The sequence below is a fragment of the Emydura macquarii genome, unplaced genomic scaffold (assembly GCF_026122565.2).
Source record: "Emydura macquarii macquarii isolate MOO-44397 ecotype Brisbane River unplaced genomic scaffold, CSIRO-AGI_Emac_v2 contig_1477, whole genome shotgun sequence".
Taxonomy (NCBI): Eukaryota; Metazoa; Chordata; order Testudines; family Chelidae; genus Emydura; species Emydura macquarii.
This window is the reverse complement of record NW_027131614.1, coordinates 25,100,310-25,123,107: the sequence shown is the minus strand read 5'-3', so window position 1 is coordinate 25,123,107 and position 22,798 is coordinate 25,100,310. Positions and strand designations below refer to the sequence as shown.

At 43.4% G+C, this 22,798-nt stretch overlaps 1 protein-coding gene across 9 annotated transcripts in view; it reads left to right on the top strand.

Moving 5' to 3' along the window:
* The window catches only part of MAPRE2 (microtubule associated protein RP/EB family member 2), a 127,720-nt gene that overhangs the window by 98,104 nt on the left and 6,818 nt on the right, over positions 1 to 22,798 (top strand). For all 9 annotated transcript variants that reach the window (XM_067553816.1, XM_067553813.1, XM_067553815.1 and 6 more), the window contains 2 exons: positions 7,786 to 7,925; positions 18,434 to 18,592. In XM_067553816.1, coding sequence (XP_067409917.1) covers positions 7,786 to 7,925; positions 18,434 to 18,592 — 299 coding nt within the window. The remainder of the gene's footprint in view (positions 1 to 7,785; positions 7,926 to 18,433; positions 18,593 to 22,798) is intronic.

Here is a 22,798-nt window from a genome sequence, read left to right as displayed (position 1 = left end):
TCAACCCCCACATGGAATGAAAGGTGTGGATCAGTGTTGGGAGTTCTCCAAGACCTCCCTGTCTTAAGTTCTGAACAATACAAAACTTTGAGAACCACAGCTGAATTCCGTTACTGATCTTCTGACTTTCATGTGATCCAGAGGAGAAAAGATCCTTAGTCTCTGCTAAATTACTGGAGTGTGCAACCATGATAGTTCAGCATATTACATATGTTGATAAGATTTATTACTTTGAACGGTAACATTTGTTTTTAGATCAGCTGCCTCCATTCATGCCTTCTACTTTGAATTATCAGTCAAAACTTTTACTGGAAACAGTATTTTTTTTCCAGCAAATCTCTCCACGATACCTTGCAATTTACATTCCTGATGGATTCAACTGCTTCAACAACAACAACAAAAACTGCCTGAAGTGGCAAGCAGAGCATATGTGCTCTTTGATTAATATCTAATGAAAGGAGTTGAAATTGCATTGCAAAAAAAATACGCGGTTTAATGTTTATTATGTTAGGTTCTAATTATACACATACTGAAGTGATTCATTATACAGAATATAGCTCTAGGCCACTTACATAGTGTTCTATAATATAGAACAGAAGTGAGTTATTCAGAGATACAGCCAACATTCAAGAGTCAAATGCTAAGCCTCCTTTATGATACAGTTTTAAGCTGAGTGCTCACACGTTGCCCAGCTAAAGCTGCTTTGGCTGCTTGCTATGAGACTAGGAGTACACCTAATATTTCTAACATTAAGCAAATTGTGGCCAACCTGATTTTTAATGCTAAGGTGGAAGTCAGACTGTCAGTCCACCTAGGCAGTGCTGCAATTTGATCGAAGCAACTTCCAGTGGACTATGTCTAGCCCAAAGGCTGCACTTTGGCCACCCTGATATAAAGGCTTTCAGAGCTGAGAATAGCAGTGCACACCAAAATGCTGCGCTGTAACTTTCTGAGGTGGATGCTGTGGGCATGAGATGTTCATGCCCACAGTGTTCACATGGGAGAGATACAGCAGGACACTTTGGTGCGCACTGCTATTCTCACCCCTTTAGGCCAAATTGCGGGGCAGTGAAGATGTGCCTTGAGTTACACAAGCTTATTTCCTTTAGGTATGTGGCAGATTTAAGAAACAAAATGTAAGATTTTAGCGATAACTGAGAAGTTTGGTCTGAGGAAGTCAGTGGATGGAAGAGGGGCCATAAACAATGCAGTGGGGTTACCGTTTCTTTGAAGACCGAGGATTAGATTTTTGTCTTGGGACACAAATGAAATGAGTTAATCTCTGATCCCATTCAACAGGGGAAGGTGTCCCTCCACACAAACCCTCCACACAATTGAGTCTATTGGCAGAGCTGTGAGGAGAAGCATGCATGAGCTCTTATTCCCTTGTCTTTAAAACAAATGTGTGGGAAAGAGGGAGGAGACTTTCAATAATGATTTAGTTAGTAGGGAAGCTGCTAATTCAAGTGACCTTTTCTAAAGCTTAATCTTTCTGAAAGATTATTTCTTCTCAGGAGATTGTCACCAGTGTAATTTCTTATTTTCGCCCTTTATTATGAATTTGGTGGAAGAAATACTGCAGTTAATGTGAGTGAGTTCCAAATTCCACTGAAGCAATTACTATGAATAGTGAAGCAGAGTACAATGTTTCAATGTGTCCCTTCCCACTGCATTCATGCAGTTGTCACATGAGCCGAACTTCATACCATTTTCCACAAATATTAAACAAGTTACTAATTACTAAAATAGCTTCAGAGATAATTTGCCCTTTAGGTAGTCAATAGGGGTATTTTGTCTGTAGGACTACAGTTAGATTCCAGAAGTCTCATGCAGACAGAATCCTGGACCCATTAATTTGAGTACATCTACTCAGAGTATTAAGTGACCGGGCATTCTAATCTCGCATCTTTTTGTAATCCGCAATGAAAGGTTTGGGATTGTAGCAGTTTATACAACATTTAAACATTTTTAATCTGCACATAACTCCTGTTTAGCAAAAAGGAAAGAAAATAGAAGTTATAGCGAGAAATACTTAGGCATAATGTGATTGATAGTAATTATGTTTTTAGGGCATAATAAACACTGCTTGAGAATTATAATGTTTTTGATAGCTGCTCTATCCAATTTATATTACACTGTCAAGACAAAAATAATTGCTGTCTTTACAAACAGTATATGAAATGATCTTACGCCGGTGTTAATATGAGATGTAATATGGCCAGGTACAAACTAAAATGAACTGAGTGTTAATTCAAGCAGCTGTGATGCTGCTAACAAACACAATATCATGGTGTATTTGAAAACTGGGCTGTGAGCTAACATAAAATCATAACACACTGCATCAGTTTTGAGCATCCAAAGTTAACCCTGTATGACTGGGAGTTGAGGCTGCCTGATAGCATTCCAGATGTTGATAATGAGATGCCTCATCTGCCAGTGATGATCGAAAGATGCTGCTTACATGACATGATATGTAGGGGATTCGTTTAATTGTTTGCATAAAACTTCCTATTGAAAGTACCATACAACTTCCTACTGAAAGCTGAAACTACCATTCACTGCTGCCAAGACAAGAATGTATAGTCAATATTGCAATTTATTTCCGTAGCCCTAGCAAAGTGCTAGGTACTTTAGCAGACCAATAACAAAATATCTATCCCTGCTACCCAAAAGAATGGATTTATAGTTAAGATGGACAACATGCTGTTGCAGAGCAGGCTGGGGATGGGAAGCAATCAAAACTGCATTAATGAACAAAGAAATACACAGAGCATGTATCTTGTTAAGCTGTTTGGCACAAGGACTGACAGTTGCCATGAGTCACAAGAGTCACAAAAACAGCACTGCTGCCCAAAACAAGCCCAACCCATATTACATACCACCCATATTACATACCACCATTACGTCCGCCATGCTATGACTACTGGCTAGGTTTGGGGGGGCATATCTGTCCAGAAAATAGGTAGTACAGTGTGGGCCTGATGTCTGATTGGTGCCCTTGGATTCCATGCTGTACAAATAAATAATAATCCAGTCACATTGGCTGGAGTAAGTGCACAGACAAAAATTAATAATGAAGGGAAAATATGCTTTTCTCAATAAAGGAACAAGCAGGAAGATCTTGTGAAGTCTGCTGCTATTCAGCTTGGAGGAGATATCCTATTTTCTGTGTCATTTATCTTTAAATGTAAGGACTCTGCCTGTCTGCTGGGAGAATGAACAGAGGTGGGGAGAATGCTGAGGGCAATTTGAGATGAAGGATCTTAGCGTGAGAGACTGTGCTTAGTACCATGGGATTCTGGCTTGGAATCCTCATTCTAAAATAATTCATCTATACTGGAAGAACGTTTGCTCTTTGTGTTAGGAAAACATAGTGCCCCTCCACAGAGAATTCATGGAGCTATTCCAGGTTTACAGTGGAATAAATAAGGGGAAAATTTGCACTCATAGTGTTCAGTTTTGCAGCTATTAGGGCTACCAAAGCTTCCCGTTGTGAGTTCCAATTTGCAGGTACTGAACTGATTAAAAATTCTTTGGACTGAAATATTGCATTTAATCATAGTTCTGGATTGCATCTGTTACATTTTTTTATAAAATTAAGGATGTGTTGGAAATCCATTTTCCCCAACGACTTTCCCTGATATTTTAAAATATTTTAGAGTAAACATGAAGGTAAAGCTTGCTTTAATGCGTAAGATTTTCAGTTAGAGATCACTGTGCATCCTCTGCTATTCAGATTTCATTTTCAACCATCTCTAGCTCGTGCCATCTGGAGCACTCAGATTATTTAGCTTATTTAAAAACTGTATTACTGATTATGGATATCAGAACATCCTGTTCATTCAGGGCCTGATCCTGAGCAGTAGGTAGCATACCCAAACTCCTGCTGACTTCATTGTGGTTTGAAATGCTTAGTGTCACTCAGGATGAGGAATTAAAAAATCCATACACTTAATATTTTAAAACATAGTCCTTTACGTAGTTCTTTTGCTTGTGAAAGATTCCTTATGAGCAGTGTCATCAAATAGTCTCTAACCACAGGCAGGGGACAGTGTGAGCTTTCCAAGAACACACCACTCCAGTGCCTCAAACTGGAATTGAGAAGGAAAATCTAGGGATAAGTAGATAGATGTCTGTGCCTATTCAGTCCATGCTCTTTGCACATATTCAGTATGTGTGACTTTATGATTAGCTGTTTTGTGAGGTGGATTCAGGCTATTGAACGTCAAATGGTAACTTCCAGTCACATCAACATATGCTCTGTCTAGTGATTTTCACATTTGATGCGCCATACCCTATTACTCATTCCTAAAGTTATACCATCATTTTTTTTAGTTGGTATTCTAAAGGTATTAGTCTTTGCCACTGTAGGTTGCTGTTGGAGATGATAAGCCTTGGTCTTGATTTGCATAAAAAGCTATATTCAGTTATTTTCTGGTAACAAGTGTGTGTGTGTTGTAACCTGAGACATTACTGGACAAAGTGTGTCCATATTGGACTATTTTGTCACTTCTGCTGTCTCCTGTTCATCTGTAAAATCCAATTGAAAATGCCCTCTTGGGTTAAATTTACATGAACTTACTCTTACTGCTTCTTAATTTCCCTACTAGCACTGCACTTTAATTATACTGTACATTGTACTGTACTATAGAAGTGAAAAAGGGACTCGTTTCTAGAACTCCTTCTTTCCAAGTATCCAAATGTTTTCAAAACCTCCGTTCACTTTAACCTGTGACTTTAAATCATAAACTCACCTTGCCCGTCTTCTCTCCAGTGATGCATCTTCACATGCAGCATTTCTGTCCTTTCATTCACTAGTCTGCAAGGATACACATCGTACTTGTTTTTACAACGTAGAATCTTCATCTTTCTTTTCTGTTACTTTTTCTCTGCTTTTACGTTTGTATAAGTCACTGCACTAAGTTTGAAGAAGCAGTGCCTGTTAATAAGGGGGTCAACTTCCATGCAAAGAGTCTAATATCTTTCCAGGGAAAATTAAGAAGAATATTTTTCTTGCATAATCCTTTCTGTAAGAAATATGCTCAGTATGTGCATTTGAAGACAGAGACGGAGATGGAGCTCCAGGTTCTGTGAAGGCTGCTTTTACTATCAGCTTCACAGTCGTCTTGTCAATCTGGGATGGTTTTATATACTGACTATCACTGGTCCCATCTAGCTAGGTTGCCTGCAATCCCACTGAGAACTGTGTGACAGGAAGAGTGAGATTGCATCTAGGTAAAGGTTTTTTTTACAGTGGTACTAACTTCTGTTCTACCCTCTAGCTTGGACTGTCTCCCAAGTGGTGGAATTGCAAGTCTTGTTTCCTTTAAATGGCCATTTCTTATGTTTTAAGATGTTGATTTTCAAGAAGCTTTTGCAGAACTCTGAGTGGAAACAAGCCAGGAAGGAAAAGAGACACGCTGCCTTTGCCCTAGCTTTTAAAATGTTCCCACCAGCCCCTTCAAAAGCTTACCATGTTTCTGAGTGGATTATTTATCTGGTTCTTTGGGAAGAATTAGATTTAGAAACCCTGATGAAAACATTCCTATTTTACCTGTGTAAAGTATATGGTGGTGATGTGTATATAAATGGTACTGTATGAAAAATGAAGTTTATTGTCATATGGGATGCACGCATCACTTAAATGTCAGAGTAGGATCCTGGATCCCAGTAGAAGATTTGTTTTAATGAGTTGTGATTTCAGCTGTAATTAAAGTATTGACCAAGTCCTTGGGGAAAATGTTAGTGAAGATTATACACAAAGATCTGCTGGTCTCTGACAAAGGAAAAAATGGCAATTAAAGATCTTACTGTATTTGTCAGAGTACTTTACCAAATTCGACGTACTGTTCTCTTTGTGTACGAGCAGTTTGGCATCTTTAGTGTGCATTGGTGGTAGCGTCATGAACCATATTTTATTGTTCAGGAAAAGAGCTGGATTGATGACACCTGTAGATACTAAGCACTCTTTCAAAAGAATAAATGTAATTTGAGGCATGAGAACAGTGCAAGTTTCATCACCTTGCTTTACCACCTCTGTGTATGTGCTTGAACCCTGTTATCAAGGGGTGATATGGTTCATGCATGTGACTTGTAAGAACTTCAGGGTAGAAGTTGCTATATTTTGGCCAGATTGTAGTTTTCATTTTTTGTTGGCAAGATACCTTTCTGGTGTATCAATAATTTTATTTGTAACAAATATAAAAAGGATGGTAGAATTCTAGCCAAAAATGGTGCCACTAAAAGCAGATGAATTGTATAGTTGTTTATGCTCTCTGGGCTGTCGCTAGAGAATATAAAATGATGAGAAAAGACAACTCCTGGTACAGAGGCCAGTGCAGTCTATGACTAAATCACAAGAACCTAACAAGCTTGACTGAATCACCTTTCATTGCAATTCATCCCAATCAGCTTTTGAGCTTCTTGACAGAGAAGCCTGAGGACATCTTGCAGTGCATGTGTGCTTGCACGTGAGGGAAGCGAGAGGAGGAGGGAGTCTTGCTGCATCAAAGCGTATTTGTGGATTATTTAAGTTCTTTAGGTTTTTACTGTTTACTCTGTTCTTTAAAGGAAAATAGGCAACCTAACAAGCCTAATCTTTTCCCCTCAAGCCTTAAATATAATTCAGGTTGCCAGAATTCATTTCTGTGTGTTTTAATTCTGCTATGTCATTTTTGTTTAAAAACTGGCAACCTCATCGATGTAATCACATCAAAATTATGGTTTTGTGAGTGAGTGAGAGAAGGGGGGGGGTCTGGCTTCAGGAGTATGTGGTGTAAGTGACCGTTTAGGATGGTAGACAAGGTAGAGGCCATAAAGTGAGTGGTCTCATCTGAAGAATAATTGGAGTGGGACCTCCTGTGCTTTGGGAGTTGATGCTGCTAATTACAGTACACGAAACTTGGACATCTTCCACGAATGGTAAATTTAGAGACTTTAGTAATCACTCAAACCCTAAAGGAGAGAGGGGGAAAGGGAATGACACCAATGTCATATCAGTTGTCAGCCCAAGAGTGTGTATAAAGATAGTACTGGTTCTTGTATATACATTTTCCTGTGTCAGTATTTAAGCATTTGTGCATGCTTGATGCTTGTGAAAGTAGAGTACCTATATGTGCTTGGTATGGGTGCCATTTTCCGCTGGCAAAGGTGTTGCTCTACATTTGGGTACATTATCAGCTTTGCTTTTCACGTGATGTAAAAAAACCTCCTAAGCTGATCAGAAACATGATCTTTTGGCTATTGCAGCAACCGATGCTCAAGTGATGGATTTAATGCTGTTTGCATTTGCTGAATTTGTGTGATTCATGTAATGGTGTTAGTTTCTTCTCCATTTTAAATCATAGAAGCAGATAGGCTTACAAATAAAATCACCATAAATTAAATCAACTTGCCTTTCTCCAATAGATTTTTAACCACTAAAGTAATGATTTAGTTGTTGCCAGTGTCTCTGTTAAAGCTGTAAAGTAGTAGTAATTAAGGGAACTGTGGTGTTTATTCACTTTTCTTTGAGTATCCGTGAGCTATTTTGTTCTTTTAAACTGAAAGTAACATTCTTGTTATGGTATTTACTTTCATTTTCAAAAGCGTGGCAGTAAAATGAGTATCTTTCTACTTACAGCCGTAAAGTAACAGCACTAATTGTCATATGCAAATTAAACACTTTTCTCTGTATTTGGAAGGGGTAAAAAGTCAAAATTTTTCAAAAAAAAATGCTGGGCATAAATATTTAAATCTGATTTTTAAAAAGGGGTTTTCAAAACAATTTTATTCTTGTGCTTTCAGGTGCTGCTAAATCTAGTCCGGCTTCTAAACCAGGGTCCACACCTTCTCGTCCATCATCAGCAAAAAAAGCCACACCGAGCAGCTCAGCATCCAAATTGGATAAAGATTTGGAAACACAAGTCATACAACTCAGTGAACAGGTAACTTTGCTTCAACCACAGAATTAGTTGTCAGAAGCACTATGAAAGATATAAAAAGGCATAAAACTGAAGATTACTCTATACTGGTAGTAAAAGTACTGAGACGGAGCAAGACATTGAACAATTGAAAAATGAACTTTCGATTCCAGTCTGAATTATATGCACTTCACAGTGCTGAAGGATCTAACAAATGGAATAGCTCACCTAAGAACAAAAAAAAGTGATGTCATTAAAAAAATGTAACTGTAGCAGATGACTGCAGGTTGGCCAGTGTTGTACTCATATTTTAAAAAGGTGCTAAGGATGATTTTGGGAATGAGACTGGTGAATCATACTGCAGTGTGAGAGCCTCCTTAAAGATAGTTGTACTTGAATCTGTACATTACAGTTTTACTGGAATACATAGCTGCATGGTTTATAAGAGAAATTCTTGCCCCTCTAACATGTTGCATGAGTATTTAGAAAGAAAGAAAGAGAGAGAGAATTGATGGATTTTATATATTTAGATATTTTGATAATTATTTTTGCCTTGTGATGAAGAATCCAGTACTATTTTGTGAGTTAAGTCTGTCCTCTTGGATTAAAATTTACGATAAGAGGAATAATAAAAAATTATTTATTCTCACCATGGAAAGAGATTTAATAACAGGTTGACAAGAATCTGTAGTTGAAATGGGACTTTGGTGATGGTCTATACACTTTGCTATTTGGAAGGAAGACAACCAAAAGGCAAACTATCTTTTTCAACTGAGAAAAGGATGTACCTTGATTATAGTGCTTCATTAACCTATAAAACTTTGTTGCAGGATGTTACTGAAGAGTAAACTAAAATTTTAAAAATTAGACTTTTGTATTAAGAAGAGAGAGCTTGATTTTCATTTCCACTAAAGATTCTTTATACCTATTTGGCCTTAAAAAGGCCTTAAATTAGGCATAAATTCCATTTACATCTGCTTTGAGGCTCTTTCACGCTTCCAGAATGGTGTACAGGACCCTTAGTGGTTATAAGAATCAGGCCTGAATCTGTAGTTATATTAACTAGGACAGAATTACAGAGGCTGTCAGCCCTCATGCTTCAGAGCAAAGACTGTGCACCCATTTGAACAGGGCTAAACACAACAGGGCCTGGATTCTGATTGAGTCCTTGGTAAATGTTTTTTAAAAGTCTATAATGAATAAATATATAAGATAAATAATCTCTACTAGATTACTGTATGTTGGGAAAATGAAAAATACAAAACAAAACTTGAACATTATAAACTATATCCACGAATAAAGGTTCTATCTTCGAGTGATTGCTCATATGCATTCCAATGTAGGTGTGCGCGCGCCCCGTGCACAGATTCCCGGAACTTTTTTCCCTAGCAAGCCCTGCATGGCCAGCTCAGCCGCCCCCTGGAGTGCCGCGCTCATATCGCAGTATAAAGGGCGCTGCTGGCTCCGCGGGTCCCCAGTTCCTTCTTTCCGCCTGTGATGGTTGCTGGAACTATTGCCTCTTGCTGCGTGCAAGTAGCTCATTCCCTAGTTGTTTGACTGTTTTTCAAAGTTTGTTGTTCTAATAGTTGTTATAGAGTTAGTTTAGTTTGTAGTTAAGCGTTCAGTTAGAACCCCGGACGGGATTCCTTCTACGGGAGTCATGCCGGGCTCCACTGGCTTTAAGAACTGTGTCTTGTGCACCAAAGCCTTTCCTATCAGTGACCCGCATGACCGCTGTCTCCGGTGCCTTGGAGAAGAACACCGTCGAGACAAGTGCAGAATCTGCAAGTCCTTTAAGCCTCGCACCCAAAAGGAGAGGGACGCGAGGCTAAAGGCAATCCTTATGGAGTTGGCGCTCCATCCAGCCTCTGAGCCGTCCCGGTCTCCGTCGGCACCGAGTGTGTCGTTGGTGCGGAGCGCCCCCCCACCGGCCCCGCTTTCGGCACCGCAGAGGGGCTCGAAGGGGCCCAAGAAGTCGGCACGGCCCTTGGCCGCACCGGAGATCTCCCCCCGGCCCTCGCAGGGCGGCGGGAGTACGGAGACGCCCCAGCCACGGGCCGTAGAGTCTACTCCGGCACTGGGGTCTCCGCGCGGGTTGCCTCCCCCGACTCCTGGGGGTGGGGGAGTGCACCCGCAAGGACCGTCGACGCCGGAGGCATTTACTGCGGCACGAGCCCTCATGGCCATGCCTATGCCTCCGTCCCCCCCCTCGGCCGAGGGAGAAGGGACCCGCGTCTCGAGGCAAACCCGCGCTGGGTGGTCTCGGTGGTTGGAGACGTTCCCAATCCAAGTCTCCTTCCAGACGGTCACGGAGGGTGGAGAGCGTCGGCTCCCCTCCGAGCTCCGACTCTAGGTCGTCGAGCGACTCGGCACCGTGGGCGGTCCCGAGTCCGTCGCCGGAGCCGTGGGTCCAGCTCCAATGCCAGCAGGGACCAGAATTCGGACCACTCTTCGGCGCGGAGCCCGTCCCGGCACCGCTCCAGGTCACAGTCGGTAGTCTCGAAAGGCCCGGAGACTCCGATGGCCCCGGCACCGAGGCCGGCCCCGGCACCGATGGGCCCGGCACCGATGATGGGCCCGGCACCGATTGGGCCGGCACCGACATCGGGGCGGCTGGACTCCCCTCAGCGTCGCCGTCATCGGCACCGCTCTCGGTCCCGGGCGGTGAAGCGGCACCGCAAGTCCTCCCGCCGCAGGGGCAAGTCGGCTACATCGTCATCATCCTCCCCGACCTCCTCGTATCGCCGGCACCGCCGACGTCGGCACCGGTCCACGTCGTCCTCGTCCGACCGCTCCACGCGTTGGCAACATAAGCGACGCACGGCGGGCTCCGGCGACAAGAAGGTGGTGCGGCTGCATCAGCCTTCCCTGCAGGCCCCCGGGTGGACCCAAGGGCCTTGGCAGTGGCCGTATTGGGGACCCTGGAATGCCCCTATGCCCCAGGGCTCGGTGTCACTACAATCGGTGGTGGCTCCCCCAGTACCCCCGGCCCCCAAGGCTCAAGAGCAGGGTTCGGAGGATTCGGACCCAGGGGAGGGACCCTCCACTGCGCCCCTACCCTTCTCTTCCTCATCATCGCCTGATGAGGCGGCAGCCAGGGACCGTAGGGGGCCCCTGTTTGACTTCAGGGCTCATCAAGACCTCCTAAAGAGGGCTGCTGAGAACTTGGGCATGGAGTTTAAGCTCATGTCTGAGGAGGAGGACCCCCTCTTTGGGCCCTCGAGCTCTGTGGGACCCTCACGGGCGACCTTGCCAGTACATGACAATGTCATGAAGATCGCAAGGAAACTTTGGCAGACCCCCTCCTCTCTGCCCTCCACATCCAAGGGGGTGGAACGGAAATATTATGTCCCCAAGGAACCATTTGAGTTCCTCTACAACCACCCTGCACCAAGCTCCCTGGTGGTCGATGCGGCCAACCAGAGGGACCGTCAGGGGAACCAGGGTAGCACGCCCAAAGATAAGGAGGGTCGTAAGCTGGATTTATTTGGGAGGAAGATCTACTCTACTGCGGCGCTGCAGTTTAGAGTAGCGAACCACCAGGCCCTCTTTGGGAAATACAATAAAAACCTGTGGGCCTCTATGCAGAGGTTTGCCTCCCAGCTGCCCCCTGACCAGGAGGCAGACTTTTCTACTATCCTCCAGGAGGGGGCCCGCGGTTGCTACCGCTGCGCTGCAATCGGCTAGCGACGCGGCGGACACCGCAAGCAGGGCAATGGCCTCGGCGGTCGTGATGCGCCGCTGTTCGTGGCTTCAGGCTTCTGGCCTCACACAAGAGGTGCAGCAGGCCATCCAGGACTTGCCGTTTGATGGCCTGGGTCTGTTTTCGGAGAAGACAGATGACAAGCTCCACGCACTCAAGGACTCTCGGGCCACCCTGAAGTCCCTTGGGTTGTATACCCCCCAGGCCTCCAGACAGCAGTCCAGACCTCAGGCCCAGAGGCAACCACCACCCCCGCCCAGGCTGGCTCCTCGACCCGCCCAGCAGAGGAGGGGTCGTGAGCGCTACCGCGGTCCCAGCAGAGGAGGCCGCCAAGGGTCCTCTACGGGAGGCCAGCAGGGGCCTGCAAAAGGGGGTAATTCTAATAAACGTTTTTGACCCAGAGCAGGAGGGTAGTACTCTTCCTTCTCTCTGGGATCTTGGCCGGCCGTTTGCGGATAGGCTTCGCCCCTTCCTTATAGAGTGGGAAGCCATTACTACAGACCGGTGGGTCCTGGAGGTGATTGCCAAGGGGTACACCCTCCAGCTCACAGCCTCCCCCCCCAACACCCCTCCGAGGCTGTCCCCCATCGGGGATCCGGCCTCGGCCCAACTCCTGGTGCAGGAGATCGAGTATCTCCTCGTGCTGGGGGTGGTGGAAGAAGTCCCAGTGCCAGAGGAGGACAGGGGCTTTTATTCTAAATATTTCTTAATCCCCAAGGCGAAGGGAGGCCTTAGGCCCATTCTGGACCTACGTCGCCTAAATAAGTATATTAGGCGTGTTAAGTTTCGTATGGTCTCCCTCGCCACAATTATTCCGGTCCTCGACCCAGGGGATTGGTATGCCGCCCTTGACTTGAAGGATGCATACTTCCACATCTCAATATTACCGGCCCATAGGCGGTTTTTGAGGTTTGTGGTAGCGGGACGCCATTATCAGTTTCGGTCCCTACCCTTTGGGCTCTCTTCAGCACCTAGGGTTTTTACTAAATGTATGGCCGTGGTGGTGGCCCACCTGCGCCGTAGAGGTGTTCAAATCTTCCCCTACCTGGATGACTGGTTAATCAGGGGGAAGTCGAGTTCACATGTGAGACATAGTCTGCTTCTCACACACGAATTGTGCACTAGACTGGGGTTGCTTATTAATGAGCAAAGGTCCACACTCACTCCGGTGCAATGTATAGAGTTTATTGGAGCCAGGCTAGATGCGGTACAAGCCAGAGCCTTCCTCCCTCAAGCAAGGTTTGAGGCGATGGCAGCCATTATATCTGATCTCCACTTGTCCCCCGTGACGACAGCCAGGCACTGCCTGCAGCTGTTGGGACATATGGCGGCTTCTACATATGTAGTAAGACTAGCACGATTGAGGCTTAGACCTCTCCAGACGTGGTTGGCTTCGGTGTATGTACCGCACAGGCATTCTCTAACTAGTATGGTCCTGGTTCCCCCACAGGTGCTGTCGTCCCTCGATTGGTGGAGGGACCCCAGGGAAGTGATGATGGGCGTCCCCTTCAGAGAGTTTACCCCATCTGTGACGCTCATCACAGACGCATCCGATCGGGGATGGGGAGCCCACATTTCTCACGACCAGGGCACCCAGGGGCTTTGGTCACCGGAGGAGAGAGCTCTGCACATCAATGTGCGCTAGCTCAGAGCGGTCCGATTGGCCTGCAAGGCCTTCCTCCAATTCCTGAGGGGCAGGATAGTCCAAGTCCTCACGGACAATACGGCAGCCATGTTCTATGTGAACAGGCAAGGAGGGGCACGCTCCTCGGCACTCTGCCAGGAAGCTATTCGCCTCTGGGACTTCGCGGTGAGACACGGGTTTCATTTATCTGCCTCTCACCTCCCGGGGGTACGAAACAGCGAGGCGGACCGCCTCAGCAGATCTTTTTCTCCCCGCCACGAATGGTCCTTACACCAGGACATAGTGGCTTTCATCTTCCAACGGTGGGGTACTCCACGTCTGGTCCTGTTCGCTACAGCAGAGAACAGGAAATGCCCGAGGTTTTGCTCGCTCAGGGGTCGCGAGCCGGGCTCTCTGTCCGATGCCTTTTTGGTTCCCTGGACAGGGGATTTAATGTATGCATTCCCCCCTGTCCCGCTCCTGCCCCAAGTCCTCCTCAAAGTCAAGAGGGACAGGGCAGACATTATCCTGATCGCCCCAGTGTGGCCGAGGCAGCACTGGTACAGCATGCTGCTCGACCTCTCCATCACCGAACCGATTCCGCTACCCAGACGGTGCGACCTGATCTCCCAGGACCATGGGAGATTGTTACACCCCGACCTGGACTCCCTCCACCTCACCGCCTGGAGACTTTGTGGCTGACGGAGGGAGAGAGAGCCTGTTCCATGCAGGTTCAACAGGTCCTCCTGGGCAGCAGGAAGCCGTCCACGCAAGTAACATATAAGGCTAAGTGGCGGAGGTTTTCGGGGTGGGCAGAAGCGAGGGGCTTACACCCAAGCATCTCGCCTATACAGGCTATCTTGGAGTACTTACTGCAGCTTAAACTGCAGGGCCTGGCTTTGGCCTCCCTCAAGGTACACTTAGCGGCCATCTCGGCCTTCCACCAGCCCATGGAGGGCCGCTCCCTATTTTCTCACCCCATGTCGGTGAGGTTCCTTAAGGGGGTGGAGAGGACTTTCCCTCAGGTGCGGGACCCGGTGCCCCTGGGACCTCAACCTGGTCCTCAACGGGCTGATGGGTCACCCATTCGAGCCCTTAGCTACATGCTCCCTTCTCCTTTTATCATGGAAGGTGGCCTTCCTGGTGGCTATCACCTCGGCCAGAAGGGTCTCCGAACTGAGGGTGTTAACCTCGGAGCCCCCCTACACGTTTTTTTATAAGGATAAGGTCCGGCTGAGGCCTCACCCGGCTTTTATGCCTAAGGTGGTGTCTCAGTTCCACTGTAACCAGGACATTTTCCTTCCTGTGTTCTTTCCAAAACCCCATGGGTCGGAGGAGGAAAGGAGAGGACATTCGCTGGATGTCAGGCGAGCCTTGGCCTTCTATCTCGAGAGGACCAAGCCTTTCCGGAAGTCGACACAGCTCTTCGTAGCTGTGGCGGATAGGATGAAGGGCTCACCTGTCTCCACCCAGCGCATCTCCAAGTGGATTACTGCCTGCATTAAAGCATGCTATGAGCAGACAGGGGTACCCCTCCCAGGTGCGGTAAGAGCACACTCCACTAGGGCCCAGGCCTCTTCCGCAGCCTTTCTGGAGCGGGTTCCCCTGCAGGACATCTGCAGGGCAGCGACCTGGTCGTCAGTCCATACGTTCACGTCGCATTACGCCATCGTGGAACAAGCGAGGGAGGATGCAGGGTTCGGCAGAGCCGTGCTGTCAAGAGCAGGTCACCGATAACTCCTACCCTCCTCCAAGGTACGGCTATGCAATCACCTACATTGGAATGCATATGAGCAATCACTCGAAGATAGAAAACGAGGTTACTTACCAGTAACTGTTGTTCTTCGAGATGTGTTGCTCATATCCATTCCAAACCCACCCCCCGTCCCCACTGTCGGAGTTGGCAGAAAGAAGGGACTGGGGACCCGCGGAGCCAGCAGCGCCCTTTATACCGCGATATGAGCGCGGCACTCCAGGGAGCGCCTGAGCTGGCCGTGCGGGGCTTGCTAGGGAAAAAAGTTCCGGGAATCTGTGCACGGGGCGCGCACACACCTACATTGGAATGGATATGAGCAACACATCTCGAAGAACAACAGTTACTGGTAAGTAACCTTGTTTTCTCTGAAGTTGGGTATCGAAGTCTGTGATTAGGAGCCTAAATAAGTGGCCTTGTTTTTCAAAAGTGCCCAATGCTCAGCAGTTCCTATTTACTTCAGTTAGAGTTAGCAGGTGCTCAACACATTTGAAATCTTAGTCTGTATTTACAGTCTTACATTTTTGTATTTATTACTGCTTAAGCCACAGTCATATCTACCACTGACACATTTTCAACAAGTGTCTATTGCTAAAAATCCTGAGGACTCTATGCAAATGACAAACGCTGAAAGAGTCAATATGGATGATTTAAGTGAAGCAAGCAATAGTTATTGAGGAGTTAGCAAGTTTGTGTGAAGTCTTACATTTTTAAAGAGGTTATTTGTTTTTGCTAACAAGACCTTTTTAATAGTGATTGCTTGGGTGGCATCACACTATTAAACTTATAGGACCTAGTGCATCCTGTCTGCATAGCCCTCAGCTCCAAGGCAGAGAAGCAATCCTTCTAGGAGCTATGAAGCGAATTTCATGCTGCTTCCAATCTGAGTGTTGTGTAGGGAGGTAGGGAGAAGCTCCCCCACACTATAGTAACAGGTTATCCACACCTAACAAGTCCTTCATCTGCAACAGTGATCCCAATCCCCTCACTTTTTTTGGTTCACAACTAACAAAATGGCCAGAAAATCATCCCATGACTGGAATACCACAATCCTTTGTAAAGCTGCAAAATACTGTGGATATGATGGGATCATGGGACAGTTTTTCCACCCTTTTATGGGTTTGGCCAGAAAACTATCCCATGACTGGAATACCACAATGTTTTGTGGCTGCAAAATATTGGGGATATGGTGGGTCATGAGGCAGTTTTTCCACCCTTCTATGGGTTGTAGGTCAAAAAAAAGATTAAGAACCACTGCCGTTACCTTAGGTATAGGTAAAATCAGAAGATCTCAACTACTGAGGCTGTCCATATACTTTTTGGATTTTTCCACCATAGCTTATTAACATAGAAAGCTTGCTATTCTTAATGTTTTGATGACAATTTCAGGTTGCCAGGAAGTGTCTCCTGAACTGTTCCAGGTTGTTACATACTGAGAACAGCAAACATCTTGGCTGCATATTTACAACCTAAAGATTCAGGACTGTAGCTAACGTGTATTTTGTTGTGCATGCCTACAAGTGTTCAGACTATTGATTAGTCACATCAGCAGAAAGTCCAGTAGAAATGAAACACTTTTGCCTATTGCTGAATTAATTGTGTATCTCAGAGGGGCTCTTCTGTCTGGCGAAATGAAGCACAGAAATTCACTTGAATTGTAGCATGCCTTACATTAATGAGTGTATGATGCTGGCATGTAGATGAGCTGAGAAATCACAGTTGGAACAAAGGGTTCAGTAGCCTCTCACCTGGTCTTAGAATAGGAGAATTGTGGGATTCCACAATGAGAAGGGTTCGGTTATGAGGCCTGATATCTGAATGGAGAGCGCACAGAGGCCAGAGAAGGGATCAGTGGTGCAGCCAGCCATGTAACTGTGATAACATGGAACCAAGAGAATTTGTTAGACTGTACAGCCATTGCTTCAGCTCTTTTATTTGGGGCATTGGGGGAAATAAACTACTTTGCATTCTAGTACAGTGGGCTATCAAAAGGGAACTTCTTGGTACATCATCACTCAATTTGTAGTAGCTGACTTCATAGAATCATAAAAGATAGGGTTGGAAGGGACCTCAAGAGGTCATCTAGTCCAGTCCCCTGCTTAAAGCAGGACCAACCCCAACTAAGCCATCCCAGCCAGGGCTTTGTCAAGCCACACCTTAAAAACTGTGTTTTCACTTGTTATCAAGTGATTGAAATGTCAGAGAAAATGTTAATTTAGCCTATTTCTTTATAGAGAGAACTTGAGCCTGTAGAACTGATGACTTAGATTTTTGAAGTTATCTCCATTTTGAGTTGGATATGACCAGGGATACCAGTGTATTTACCATTTGGCAATCCTATCCTTAATGGACCTCAACTGCCCCTGTTATGCTGTTGTTTTCCATTAATATCCCAATAAAACCAATGGAGCAGCTGCTGTATACATAACACATGTGCTACTAAGATATTTGTAGTTAACTGTTTTGTTCACATAAAGTTATTCTTTCAAAAAATATTTGAGAGCTGTGTTCTAGTTTGTGAAACCTATTATTTTAATACAGTCAGAATAAGTTATGTGCTCAGCAATTGCAACAGGTATAGTGGTGAATTAGAGCTAGCAAACTGTATCTTGGAACTAGATTCTCATATTCAGGTGTCAGTTAAGAGAGGTATTTTGAAACTGAAGCAGACTCTAGCAAGTGGAGTACCTTGATCAACCACGTGAAAGCTGGTATTTCAGAGTTACCCGATTACATTTTACTCCAGCATAAGAGAATTCTGAAACGCAGCAACAGACCAGTTAAAAAGTGAAGAAACGGATAAGCAGCCACACACAGTATTTGGACTCAGATTAAAAAGATTTATTAGGTCATCTAAACATTGCCCTGCCAAGGCAAGATTGATAAAAGACTAAAAAAAAATTACCATAGGGAGCAAAGATAAATATTCTTAAGGAGTAGATAAATTTTAGGATAAATTTAACCTATAACAAATGCACATTAATTCAGCCAAAGTAAAAATGCGCTCATTATGAATATTGTGTTAATTGCTATCACAAGTGGGACAGCTTGGCACTTATGGCAATCTCAGCAGGGGCCTGGTTCTAAAATCAGATCCTGAGCCACTCTGTCATTATAGCTTGCTCTTGCTATGTTTTATTACAGCACTGAAACATTCCGTAGAAATGGTCCCTCCAGGGTCAGGGTTGAGGTGCATTGATGGGGTATTATGGGGAAGCCTACATTGCTTTGCCAATATTGCTCTGTGGACAAGGATTTCAGTATTCAGACAATCTGACACCTTTAACAAGTACTAAATACATCTTAAGTTTAAAGAGTTGTAAAAAAGTATATATATTCAGATTAAACCTATTATTCACTGTCTTACACTGTAGACAAAACTCACTCAGTCTGTCTCACAGGTGCCATGTGCTGTGTTCCTGTTATTGGAACATGTATGTTTTATTTTACAGGTACATTCATTAAAACTTGCACTCGAAGGCGTGGAGAAGGAAAGGGATTTCTACTTTGGAAAATTAAGGGAGATTGAACTTCTCTGCCAAGAACATGGGCAAGAAAATAATGACCTTGTCCAAAGGCTAATGGAAGTCCTTTATGCTTCAGAAGAACATGTAAGTGCAAGATATTTCTTTATTCTTGTACATTTTCATAATGAAAACAAACAGGCTTAATTTCCTTTGAGGGAATCATTGGCACCATATTCCATCAAGTTCTCTAGGTAGATCAGCACAGACTGTTGCAACCTAGTCTTCTTAACAAATGGCAATTAAAAGAAAAACCACTTTGCATCTAGAAACTAGTCATTTTTTGCTATCAGTGGGGCTCAAAGGGCTGGTAGCTTTTTAGCACTGTTGTGTAAATTTTACATGCTCTAATTTTGTTGAGAAGTTAATCTGAAACAGAAGGGGACATCATAAGCATTTTGAAGTATTTTCATATGTTCTTGTTCCTGGCTCTACTTTGTTTCTGCTGCTGCCATTATACAGAAGTTTTTGTAATCCTGTATCTTGACATGTTCATGAAAATCAGATTGCATAAATATGCTGAAATATAGAGGTTTCTAAATATCTAAAAATATTAAATTGTTTAAGCCCATATAGACATGTTCACAGATTTGCACACTGTAGGATCAATTCTAGTACAAAGAACATATTTGCTTTTTTATTTAGCATTTTTATTCTGTTGCTATAAGCAGAATTCTTCCGTGCACAAATCCCAATAATCCTCTGTCCTTTTCGATCTACCAGTGTTTCAGAATTATTTTAACTGGAAAACTAGGTAAGAATCTCACTTGCATCAGACATAGACATAGTACTGTAGACATTTAATAGAGTGGGAAGAAGAGTGCTGACAGAGGATACTGACTAAAATTCCTTAGATATGTTCAGGGGTAATGACTCCATAAGAATTTAATTGTAACTACTCGCATTCATATTCGCTAAATTCCCATGTGCACTGCTCTGAAGATTGACCCCCACCTCCTGGTCGCCAATGGACAGTAGCTTTGGTTCCAGAATGTATTTGCATCAATGTAATCTCGCTAGAACTATGGTATTGCTGACACTTCCTTATTTAGCACCTATTCTCAGAAGATATCTTCAGTAGTAGTAGTTTGTTTGTTTGTTTTAATTGTGTTGAGATAAGATTATTGGATCATTAAAAGCAAGGCTAGAGTAATTTATCTTGTACAATTTTTAAAACACTATCATGAGCTTGAAAATTGTAATTATTATCTTGATGGCACACAAGGTTAAAACTGACTGGAAGTGGGGATGGATTTGTGGAGGTTTCCTGAGGGAACATACCAATATTTCAATACTGATAGGAGCAAACGTTTTTGTTTTTTTTTTAATCAACTTGACCAGACACATGAGCAAAGACACAAGAACTGCATATATATAGTTGTCAAAGGAAATGTCTGGATGCAAAAACAGTGATGTATTTGTTAAGGGAAGCCAGAGAAATCCCTTTTTCGCATATCCCTATCACATCTGTTTGTTCGTTGGCTCAAATTGTTAAGCAATCTCCCAGCTAAAGAACGTGTGTGTTGATTCTGTTTTCTTTAGCTTTTTTTCTTGGCAAAACACATCATAACATGCAACTTACCTCACCATAGTTCTGAGACCTTTATTTGGTTCCCTTCTACTCTCCCCACTAAGAATTCAAAAACTAATCACTGCACAAGAACATTTGCCATATACAATGCACCTGAAGTCTCTTATGCAGCAGAGTCCATGGGTTTCATCTTAATATTACAGCCCTGTTCTCCCACATCTGGATACAAATAACTTCCACTGAATTATTCATATTCTGCAGTGAGAAAATTGAGCTCCTTGCTTTCCTGAGTGTCTTTCTTCCTTAGCTCTTTTTTGCTCAGTGTTGGTTTACTGAGGCAAGACATCAGCACACTAGCACTTAGAGCCAGAGATCGAGGTGCTCTGTTGCTGACAGTGGAGAAAGGTAGCTGCATATCTTGCCTACTCTTTTCTTTTGCAATTTCTTTTCTTTTCTTAGCTTGCCTTGCTTTTGAGTTCTGTTTTCTGCCTGTGCAGTGAATCTGTTCCTCATCTCCAAGTTAAATTTTCTTTTTATCGCTGAGCATTTTGTAGCTAATCCCTTGGTAACAGCAGTTAGGATTTCCTGAGCCCAAATGAAAGATAGCCTCAACTCCCAAAGCTACAAGCAGCTCCAACATTTCTGGTTTCTTGCTAATGAGTTCTTGCTCAGTCCAGCTTTGGTTTAATCTCTGGTCCAGACAGTCCCAGACTGCTAATGAGAGAGCTGGAGTGTGGGGGCTGTCAGTGAAGTGAAAGGGTTAACTTAGTGTTGTGGATGCATGTTAGATATCAAGGGCTCTCCTCAGGAAAAAAGTTATACTTAGAACAAACTGTACAAATCATTCCTGGCAAAGGCCTCATGCTTGAAATATCATTGTTTACTTTAACTTGTTTTCAGTTCATATTTCCAGTAACCTTTTGGTAGCGCTCACATGCCCTAGTTCATTGTAACTGTAATTTGACAGACGTATATTGTATTCTTTCTTAGAGATCATGTCCTATTCATACATGCCAACTGTTCTTATTCAGAACAGACAAGCCCCTATTTTTAATATCTCTTTTTTTGTAAATTTAACTTAATCCTTGTGAAAAGTTCTGGATTGACAGCACTAGAGATTGGAGCTCACCTCTCCGAGGAGCTACCCCCTATGGAAATTCTTTATAGAATTGAATACAATTTTATATGCCTGTGATAGAATTCAATATCAATTAGTTTAAAACACCTGTAAAGAATGTTCCCTATTATATTTAATAGATTTGTACAAAATTTTTTAACCTTGTTACGTTTTTGTAGAATCCTATTGGTTTCATCTGTTAAATTAATAAATTATTCATAAGGCATAACATGGTCAGTGACTTTATCAGCTTCTCTATGTTGCCTCTCTCCTGAACTGGAGACATTTTTTTAAGGATATGAATAAAGCAGCTTCCATGCTTATTCAGTGTGCAGACTTTATCTGCTGAGATAGACAATCCAGGCACCAACTTGGATGAATTGTTTTGGGTTTGATTAAACCTTTGTTTATAAGAATTTTTACTCAGTAACAAATATATGAAGAGAATAAAAACAGATCAGCCAGAGAAACATTAAATAATATTAGCAAGTAATAATCATTGATGTGTGTCTGTAAGAACAAAGCTGGATATAAAGAGAGGTGAAGAGGAAGAGTGCTGGAGTGAGCAAAAGTCTGTAAAAACTTCAGCAAAATTGCAGGAGCATTTGAGAAAAAAGACAGATACTAGGTCATAATTTTTTTAGGAATTGTATTGCTTATGACATGGATCTGCTGAGAACAGAACTGGACAGAATTGATGCTTCAGGTAGCAAGTAAAACATTTGATAGTCTGTTTAGTCTAACAGCTTTTGGTCTCTTTTGAGCGGAACTCAGTCTTATGACCCAGAATTGAAAGGCTTCATATCCAGTTATGAATCCCTGAGCCATGCAATTCTGGCTTCTTGTGAAAAATTTGCTTCTTTTGTTCTCTCTCCTAAACAGTCTAATCTGTTGCAATTCAATGGAAACTAAAGGCTTGCCATTATTTAATTGTTTTAGTACATATCTGTCCCTGTCAGTCACTCAGCTCAAGATTTTCAAGCCGTTTGTCTAAACTTAGTAATTTTTAGCACGCTACTGCTCCAATCACTCAGAAAATAGACTCCATGGTCCCAAAGTGATTGTGAATAGTGACAGCCTGACTTTCCTATTTCATTTATATAGGTACAGACTATATAAATGGAGAAATGTATGTCCAAATTTCAGAACAACTTCTTTAGGAGTGGCAAGGGCATGAGGAGAATTTGCCATTTCCAGCCCAAGGTTACCATTCATCAAGCAGACAGAACACTACCAGTCTTGTTGAGAGTCAGAGTAGGATCCCAAGCCACTTCTTAGCTCATGGACAGAAGCTTTCCCTCGTACATGTAAAAATCAGTATGTACAAGTTTATATTATCGTGTATGTATTTTCTAACTGGTGCCTCTTATAAAATCTGCAAGTCAGGGTGGATTGATTTAAATCAAAATGATTTAAATCACTGCTTTTAATCATGATTTAAATCAGCAGCCATGAAACTTGATTTAAATAATTGATTTTAATCATGTTATGTATTCATACTTTTTCATTGCTTTCCTTAAAGAAAGGTTGATTCTTGTTGCTTCGTAATAATTACAACATGTTGATTTGCAGCTAAATATAGTTGTTACCTTAAATCTGGTGTTTCTTTTTGTTAATCAGGAGGATATCTATACACATTTATTTA